Source organism: Thrips palmi, unplaced genomic scaffold (assembly GCF_012932325.1).
Source record: "Thrips palmi isolate BJ-2018 unplaced genomic scaffold, TpBJ-2018v1 HiC_scaffold_16, whole genome shotgun sequence".
Classification (NCBI taxonomy): domain Eukaryota; kingdom Metazoa; phylum Arthropoda; class Insecta; order Thysanoptera; family Thripidae; genus Thrips; species Thrips palmi.
Window position 1 is genome coordinate 13076439 of NW_023144625.1, and position 9247 is coordinate 13085685.

At 45.3% G+C, this 9247-nt stretch overlaps 4 protein-coding genes across 5 annotated transcripts; 3 read left to right on the forward strand and 1 right to left on the reverse strand.

Moving 5' to 3' along the window:
• Positions 1 to 17: 17 nt before the first annotated feature.
• Positions 18 to 1543, forward strand: LOC117643089 (transmembrane protein 231-like). The gene is made up of 2 exons (XM_034381753.1): positions 18 to 664; positions 750 to 1543. The coding sequence occupies exons 1-2, from the start codon at positions 147 to 149 to the stop codon at positions 1129 to 1131; spliced, it is 900 nt and encodes a 299-aa protein (XP_034237644.1). The 5' UTR covers positions 18 to 146; the 3' UTR covers positions 1132 to 1543.
• Positions 1214 to 5759, reverse strand: LOC117643088 (RING finger and CHY zinc finger domain-containing protein 1). The gene is made up of 7 exons (XM_034381752.1): positions 5261 to 5759; positions 4391 to 4552; positions 4152 to 4307; positions 3891 to 4073; positions 3701 to 3796; positions 3534 to 3627; positions 1214 to 3439 (listed from the first exon to the last, which is right to left on the reverse strand). Exons 1-7 carry the CDS (start codon positions 5354 to 5356, stop codon positions 3168 to 3170), a joined length of 1059 nt encoding a protein of 352 aa, XP_034237643.1. The 5' UTR covers positions 5357 to 5759; the 3' UTR covers positions 1214 to 3167.
• A 320-nt stretch (positions 5760 to 6079) lies between these two features.
• On the forward strand, positions 6080 to 6700 carry LOC117643090 (dolichyl-diphosphooligosaccharide--protein glycosyltransferase subunit 4). Of its 2 annotated transcripts, none has more exons than XM_034381754.1 (2): positions 6080 to 6260; positions 6430 to 6700. In XM_034381754.1, the coding sequence occupies exon 1, from the start codon at positions 6089 to 6091 to the stop codon at positions 6200 to 6202; it is 114 nt and encodes a 37-aa protein (XP_034237645.1). In that variant the 5' UTR covers positions 6080 to 6088; the 3' UTR covers positions 6203 to 6260; positions 6430 to 6700. The 2 variants fall into 2 exon arrangements, with proteins under 2 accessions (XP_034237645.1, XP_034237646.1); XM_034381755.1 differs by having other exon boundaries at positions 6434 to 6700.
• Positions 6701 to 7341: 641 nt separating this feature from the next.
• LOC117643013 lies at positions 7342 to 9126 on the forward strand. Its single transcript, XM_034381651.1, has 6 exons — positions 7342 to 7361; positions 7925 to 7987; positions 8035 to 8251; positions 8334 to 8459; positions 8548 to 8747; positions 8955 to 9126. The coding sequence occupies exons 1-6, from the start codon at positions 7342 to 7344 to the stop codon at positions 9124 to 9126; spliced, it is 798 nt and encodes a 265-aa protein (XP_034237542.1).
• Positions 9127 to 9247: the final 121 nt, after the last annotated feature.

Here is a 9247-nt window from a genome sequence, read left to right on the forward strand (position 1 = left end):
AGAGGCCTGTTGCCTTAATAAGAGCGTTTCATTTTTGACAATCTTCTCTAACCGCGACAAAAGCATTCGGCACGTCTCTACCTGGTCGGAAGTGGTCGATTGGCGACAGCGGCAGCAGAACGGCGCTCGAAGAGGTTTGTTTAAAAATGGCGGTGTATGAGGTGTTTACTCAGCCAGTATCTTATCGGTACAAAACAACTCTTTGCTCGAAAGCAACTGTCGTATTCGTCATATCATCCTTGTTCGTGATTATTTTGCCACTTGTTGTGTCGTACAGAAGTAATGGATTCTGGCTGAAAAGTGACATTTATCAAGAACAGCCAGATGTCAAATTCACTCATGATTACCTTCTTGTACTTGAAACTAGCATTCCCCAGAACCCGATTCAGTGCCGTGCTCAGTTCAGCTTGAATGACAATTTCCAACGTCATTGTCTCTTCAAGTCATACGAAGAAGACACTAATCGTGATGGAAAAATAGATTTCATAACAGTCAATGTGAAGGTGCCATTGCTGCGGAATGAGTCTGTCTACTCAGTCAGGCTTATCTTGGCTTTGGACTTTTATATCTCCAATATTTGCCATCTCCGTATGCAATCTTTAGCAGCTGTTGAATCGACATGTGGTGTGCCTGGGGCAGGTTTGGATGTTGCTGCTGATTTGAGGTAAGCTAGCAACTTTTTAACATCAGATGATTGAGTACAGTACAAGTGCTTTTGTCAATTAAAAATAAGTTCTTCTTCTTCACAGGTTCACTCAAAAGAAGCCTGTGGACTATAGAACAGCGGAAGCTTTGTTCAGTTCCTCTCTTCTGGCTGATAGCTCCAGTCTAAAAGATTTAATCTTAACTTATTCTCAGCGTAACTACAGTACAACTTTGATAAATCAGTACAATCTGTGGGCTTCAGGTCGGGACGAGGACGAGCCTTTCCCCATTACCTTAAGAATTGCCATACCTGAAAGTTCAATTGTGTACAGGCCTGGCTTTTGGCAGGTGGTGAAGTGGGCATGGATACAGTACCTGTCAGTTTTTATAGTTTTTCTGCATGTTATGCATATTTTACAAGAGTATATTTTTAGTAACCAGCTTGTTCCTACTTTTAGATCTGTACCATGGAAAAAGATCCATTAGATTGTGCAAGTGTTTGTGTTCATTTCAAACTTATTCAAATAATTTGTGAAGCTTGATAATAGTTGGAAAGAGAATGCAATGCTTATTAAGCAAATATATTTATTACTAAGTTAATAGGTAACTTAAAGTATTACAATTCATTTATAAATTTCAGAAACTCATTGGAGAGGCTGTCGTATCTTCTCTATTACAAATCTGTACTTGGTACAAACATGTAAAAAAGTTACACTCCTCCGTATTTTTATGATGCAGGAGCTTGTTGTTTTGGTCTAGTCAAAGGCGCCAGACTAAGTCTAGATTGCACTATTCCCATATTTTCTGTTCTGTGAGTTACAGCAAAAGTTAAAGAAAACATTTTTTTTTTGTTACCTTGCTATGAATCACTATTTAACACATACACAAAAGAAAGCTATCTTCCATTTTGTTTATCACTTCATTCACATTTAAATAACATTACAAAATGAACATAATTCCCTGCAAGAAACTCTGCTATAAAACAGAAAAATAACAAACTAAATCTACTAAAAAGATAACAACTTCACGCTAAAAGCATATTCTATAAAGTACATCTTTGCACTTGCACAAATTATCAAGAAAACAATGTTATAGATCATGATAGAATTTCTAAAGCTTATTGACTTAAAATATAATCTACTATCAACAACAAGTGGAGGACAAAAGCAAATCAACAGAACAATTCTACTTTATCCTTAATGTCAACTGGAATGTTTAATCCTACTGAACAAGTTACATTCAATTTGATTAAGCTTTTCAATATTCCTTAGTTTCGAGGGTTGAAAACATTCAAGATGAAGGAAACAAAATGCCACGCATACAACATTTGTGCAAACAATGGAACGAAACATAGAGTAGCAAATGATTTTAAAAACATGTCATTATTGCTCAATATAGCTTGTCACAGAACGTACCAGCAGAGTGGGTCGTTATAACCTAATCAGACAAGTTAGGCACTTACAAGAAACATACAGCAGACTGTGATGTGTCATTATCAATTTTAGTATATGAAGGAATGAATAAACTTCACAGGGGAATGCCAAGTACAAACAATACTTGTAAAAACCAGTAATCACACAGTTCAAACCCGGTCAATTAGTAATTTACTTACAAATGCGACAATACTTAAGAAAACCCAACAAAATAACATCAAAATAGTGTTCAGGACTTATCAACAGAGTTATAAAATGCCAGAGTAAAAAATGTAAAACAATACCCTGTCTGTCTTCAGACATGAGACATTTGTGAAGCAAACATATCCTTAACTACCCAACACCTTACTCATTCTTCACCAGGATTGATGATTAAAATTATAATGCCAATGAAGGATTGGTGAAATTGTTTGTTTCTGGAACATTAATCATTCAGTTCCATACACCATAAACAGTTTGTACAGTCTCAAGTAATTGTTTTCACAACACACAATAAACAATAACAATTTCCATTCTTAAGTTAATTTAGAAAACAGGTTTAGTCATTTCCCAGTGCCACATGTTTTAACATGTTCAATGAAATCCCCTCAAAATCCTCACAACTGCCAGCAATAATGATAGATTTTGAAGAGGAACAGACCAAGACACATGAATTAACTTACTCTAGGAAAATGAATTGCGAGGAGAGTTGCAACAAGTCAGATCATGTATGTACTCTATGTACACAGTATATGCTGGCTCTTAATCGTCCTATTGAGCGATGGTAACTGAGAACTTATTTGCATTACTGCATGTCGTTCTTCAATATACATTTTATTACATAGCTTTTCAATACCCCCATTTGTAAAGTGAAAGTTTAACTAACAAAAATCACAAACACAACAGCTTTGTAACAACTAAAGATAAATTAGCATAAAAGGACTCAAAGGAAAACCTCGACATGTTATTCTGAGCACAATTTACACTGATTGTGCACTTCAATAAAATTGCATTCTAATGGTCATGTACTTGGTAAAGCTGAGTTATATAGACATAGCTAAAGAACACAAGCAAACTTGAGGTCTAAAAATCACTGAAGATACTAAAATGTCACTCTGATGATGCTGTTGATGATGATGGTGGTGGGTTCTTGGGAGCAGAATTCTCCAGAGAAGGTGATAGAGACACTGGAGTGGATGATGCAGTGGCTGATGAAGCTGCTGCATCTGGCACAGATGAAGAAGAAGCAGATGTAGATGCAGATGAAGATGCAGATGCAGACGCAGCGGATGCCAGCGTTAATGCGCGAGGCAAGGACAGCGATGCTGAGGTTGATGGTCCAGGGAGCTGGTCGTCACGGCTCGAGTTGCCTCGGGCGGCGTCTGTTAACACATTAACCAATTAAAACTCTTGATTTAAAAAAAATCTGGGAAAATTGAAACAAAGTTAAACCAGGTATTTAATAAGCCAACCTACCCATAGAAAACGGAGAACCTTTTATCCGACATGTGTTGTATGAACCACAATTGGCACATTTTAAGGCAACCACATGGAATGTGACTGTGGACTCCTGTCAAATTTAAAGCTTATTAGCTTTAATCAAGCTAAATGGTTAATTTGTTACAGGCAAAGAAATAACAAACCTTGTGGCAGTCTTTGCACAGTATCTCAGCTTTAAAATTCAAAAACTCCTCCGGCATGGGTGTGTTTTTAATCTCTTCATCAAAATATTTCCACAGCTGAAAAGGGTGAATAAATACCAGTTAGCGAACAGTCTGAAAATGAAAATGTCAAAAGAAGTACAGAATAGATATTTAGTAATGGATAATGTACCTTGCTCATATCAAGCAAAGATGTTTGGCAGATTGGACAAGCATAGTGCCCAAAGGTGAGAAGTTCTTCAAAACAATTGCGATGCAATAGATGCCCACAGTCGGGTATATGGCAGGGCATACGAGAGGTATGTATATCTTCAAGGCAAACAGGGCAGTTGCCACGAGACACATTCTCAACACACTAAACATGAAGAAAATGATTAATAAACCACAAGCTCAGTGTGGTACCAAATATAGATTTTCTTTTCAATAGGCAAACCTTGTGTTTGTTAAGAAGCTTGATAGGAAGACACATGTTGCATTTCTCACAGTGGAAAAACTTGTCTCTGCCTCCAATGCGGCAAATTCCACAGCCATCACAATGGTACTGCTTTTTGTCTTCATCGTCAAAGAGTTTGCATTCTAAGCAGGTGTACTGACGAAGAATAATGGAAACACATTATCGTAAGCGTGTAAAATAAATATTTACTGATCATTGTGAAAGGAAATATAACATACCTTGCCAAAGGAAAGATTGCACTTCTCACAACGGGCCTGGACCTTCTGCCTTGTATTACAACTTGTGCAGACCAGTTCGGTAACATCTTTTCTATTGACAGGATGACTTTCATTTTCGTCATGGCAGAAACGGCATGTATAAACCTTGTTACAGCAAGGAGTCTGAAATTGAACAAAACAGCATTACTACAATACTATCAAACACAATCAAAAAGTTTAAGTTGCAAAATTTAATACATTCACATCCAAAAGTGCTGCATCAAACCTCCCAGCCTTAAGTTATTGTAGATATTTTTATTATTACAAAGGAATATTTGGAACTAAATTTGACAAGTGGTAACAATTGTTTGTGAAGGAAAAACAAATTAAAATAGACAGCAGTAGGATCTCAGTGATTTAGAGACTCTATTTTGGAGTGTAAATCAGCAGATGTTGTTGTTTATTGGCAGTAAACATTACTGTCCTGGTCAGTGTAATGTAACAACATGAGTCAAGTTCATCCCTAAATTGACCTGGATGATAGGCAATTAGATAGCAACCGTATTTTTCCTGGTAAATACTGATAAATTTTGTTGGTGGAGATTGACTACGATAAATGAGACGACGTCACGTCAATGTGAAATTTTCGAACGACTTTAGAGGTTCAAGTTTAGAGGCTCCAATGGGAGCATCTTCAGTAAAAAAAAATCTGAACCCCTTTTCTCCTTATTTACGAGTACATGGAAATACAAATGATCTAAACTGGGCCATGATCGGGGCATACATCCTAGTCGCAAGCACAGGGCAGTACAAATAAAATTTCCTGGTTTTTACGAGCCATTCTGCCAACTCAATGGGCAGCAATTTTCTGCTATTGCCTCAAGTACTTACGACAAACTTTGATCTCCGTTGGTAGTGACAACACCCGACGTGTGCACCCCCCTCTGCTGGGGCTGTGGACGTGGAAACTGTGCTGCCTTCCTCCATTTCCCGCTTCGTCGAGGAAAAACCAAATGAATCCACGGGAAAATGGTTGCAGCTTAAATATGTGATGGAACGTCTGCTGGTCTGCTGGTCACGAAAGGCTGGGGCGGCAGCAGCAGCAGCCTGGCAAAGCAGCTGGGCAAAGCCACTGCCACTGAGTGCGTTCACGTCGCGTCACGTGAGCACGGCGTGACGTCTAACTGACCGATGTACACTGCCGACGGGCGGCTTTTCCCACGTCACTCTTGCCATTTTTAGGGATTTGCAGGGCGCTAGGAAAGATGTTTCAGCAGCTTCTGCCCGCACTCGTGTCTTAGAAAGATGTCGAAAGCGACAATATTCTCAGGAATCCGAAACTGCGAGCAGAGATAAATGAAAGGAACTCCATTGTCACTTTTCACCAGGCTCCGACTCTTTCTTCTTTCTTTCAGCTTCTTGTGTTGACATTTGTCATTCGGTGGATCGTGGTTAGTTACGAGGATTTGCCACGTAATTCGTCGTTAATTTAGGTTTGTATGGGTGTTTTAACGTCTCTATGTCGATTAAATTTTCATCGCGGACCCGTTTATTTGACGCAACTTTGCGTTTTTGGTCATTTGACTTCCAAACTGGCTATAGGGGACTTTCTGTCAGTTGTCTTGGCCAAGCTAGAAGCCGGTTTAGGTTGAGTTCCGCCCCACAGTCGAAATTCTACCAATTTTAATAGCCAAATCTATTTTGTTACAGAATTCCACAATGATTACCGACGTGCAGCTAGCCATATTCGCCAATGTCTTGGGGGTGACATTATTTTTATTAGTGGTCCTTTACCACTACATCACTGCAAATGGTTCTAAATCATCTTTATGATATTTTTGAGTACTGAATGGTTTTGTTGTAAAGTTATCACTTTTCTGCTTTATAATGTGTAAGTATTTTTGACAGAAAAAACCTCCTAACAATCTCTTTTGTAATATGAAAAGTACTTGCTAGTACAGGAGTCCCAATTTAAAAATGCAGAGGTCTATTTCAGCTGCATGAAATATACATCAATTATTTTATGTATCTTTAATGCATGTCTTCCCTTCTTTTTCCAGGAAGCAATGGGAATCAGCACTTAAATATTGACGACAAAGTAATTTGTAAGAACTAGTGCAAGCCCCAAAAATACCCTATTATAATTTAGATTAAGCTTATCAAGAATGTCTATAAAAATGGTGTATAATCTAAATCTGACATTCCTTATATCCAAATTTAATCCATTTTTACTGTTGGGCCTGAATGCTTGTAATTTGTTTTCTACCACTCATGTGTGAAATGCACAGATTTTTATCTTGTTCTGTAAATAAATGAGTTTATGAACAAGCAGCCATGTTTTCTGTTTAAATAATTTGAATTTTATTGAGGCACATACCGTCAGCTCCCGGTAGAAGCAAGGTACTTGTTTCCATGGTTAATGGGGGAGGGGGGCAAGTCTCCAATGCCATTGTTATGGGGATCTGCTGTGGAGGAGATGGCACATTTTTGGTGAGTTGAGGGAGGCCCGTATGTGGCAGTCTCTCCTTCCCACTCACGAACAGATATTGACGCTCGCGAGCAATGCGATAAACCAATGTAGGAGGAGCCATGCTCCACTACCTCCCTGGCGACGTGACAAGTAGGGAGCAGCACGAGGTCGTCGATCTTCCAATGCTCCCACTCGCGTTGGCACCGGGCGGGGTGAATCAGAATCACTCCGCGTTCCAGTGTTCACACGAGTTCACCTTACACTTCACATAGATGAGTTCGAGACGACAAAACAACGCCTAGTCGTGCCAAACATTAGCGAATCACGTTCCTCCCGCTGTTGTGAGCACACCAGACCCGGCGCGGCGCGGCGGCGTGGCGCCGGTCGCACCGCACGCGGCTGTGTCGGGGAGGTGCCGGGTAGCCGAGGTGGTCCGACCAAGGACCGGACTGGAGCCTGAAGCTCAGCGGCTTTGACCGGTGACCGCGCATTTCCCGCGGCCATGGATCAGGAGGACAAGATGTGAGTAGCAGAGCTCCGTCTTGTCAAAGTTGTCCCATGGGCCGCGCCAAGGGCCGCGCCAACCAAGCCAATCTCGCACCCAAACTACAGCCATGCTACAGCACCCTTTCGGGGTCTGTGTTGAGACCTCTTCCCCGCGTGTCTCCAGGGAGCGCCCCGATCAGCCTGTGGCGGCCGTCGGCTCCGAGGCCGCGACGGCGGCGGGCCCAGCGGGGTCGCCGAAGGCCGCCGCGTCCACGGCGTCCAAGAGCCAGCCGTCCGCGGAGAAGGTCCAGCCCGTCCAGCCGCAGGCACCGCAGCCGGTGCAGCAGTCTGCCTCCACCCAGCGCCAACCTAGGGAGGCCGAGGAGGCGCCGGCCGCGGTGCGGGAGCGCCGGTCAAACGCCAGCCAGCAGGGCCAGCAGCAGAGGCCGCTTGCTCGAGAGTCTGCCGCCACGGCGGCCACGGCCGACAAGCAGTCGGTCGCCACTTCGAAGACAGAGTCCAAGCTGTTCTTGGTCTCGGCCTCCACGGCGTCCGTCGTCGGCTCCGCTGCCCCCGTGCCTGTCGCGGACGTTGCGGAGCCCAAGCCCTCCGGCAGGGCCTCGGCCGCGTCGGGCCTCGACGGCTTCACCAGGTACTTGGCTGTTTTGTCATTCCGTCTCTCTCGCGCCGCCACGGAACGCCCCTTGAGCGCAAGAGAGGCAGAGCGACAGTCTGAACTGTCCAGGCCGTCGGGGTCCCTGCTGATGAGAGGGCCGCGCTCGCGGTCCGCCATGTCCTTCCGCCGGCCGTCGTCCTCCAGGGGGTCCATCGCTTCGCGAAACTCCAGGGGCACGGCCATCGTGGACTACGGGCTGTCACCGGGACTGCAGAGCCTCATCGGGCGCCTCACCAACACCAAGGACGTGGTGCGTCACAGTGTGCCGGACCGGCCGGCAGCCGGCAGGACGCACTGCACCAGGGTGCACGCTCCCCTCGCCCTTCCTGCAGGGCCTGATCGCGTACCTGAGCGCCATCCCCGGGGAGCCGCACGGCGCCACGCGGCCGCCTGCCGCCATCAACAAGCTGCAGCAGAAGCAGTCCGGCCGCCCCAAGTCCATCATGAAGATCAGCAAGGTGGCCACCACACTTTGGCCTGGCGACGTATAGTAGCGCGACAGCCCGACGTGGCGGGCACTCGAAACTGTCTCCGCGCCCCGCGCAGGCCACCGTGCGGTTCGAGCCGACGTACCGCCTGGAGCCGCTGCGCCCGTTCCGCGTGGACCGAGCCCTGGACCAGGTGAAGAAGGCCCTCGAGATGGGCATGGCGGAGGCCACCTACTCGCCGCAGTGGGCCACCGACGCCGTGCGCATCCTGGCCGCCTACATCACGCAGTGCGTCAAGGCCGTGGAGATGCCGGCCCCCAACCACGGCAGCAGGCACGTCTATGGCTCTAGTTCAATGACGCAGTGAGTCACTCAGAGGGATCGTTTTCTCGTTCTGTCTTCGTCGCGCTCGTGGGCATCTAGAACGAGTGCGAGTGAGAAAAAGAGGAAGAGAGAGCAATGAAACGATCCTTCGGAGTGAGGCGGCCGGTAGAAGACGTTCCCGGTGTGCACGATGTGCACGATGTGCAGGTACAAGATCGCCACCATGGTGACGGTGCTGGAGCGGCGCCAGCAGGGCGTGCGCACCGAAGGGGCCGTGCTGTGGGACGACAACCTGGACCGCATCATCTCGGCCTGCGTCGAGAACAACACCATGGTCGCGTGCGCCGTCGTGTACGCCGTCTTCTGGGAATGAACCAAGAGGCCAAGGAAGCCACCTCTCTGCGGAGTGCACTCATTGGATACGCCCCCTGAATCCGAAGTCGCTCTCTGTCGCACGCCTGCGGGACGCCCGGGATAGAAACGATCCTTTCGGT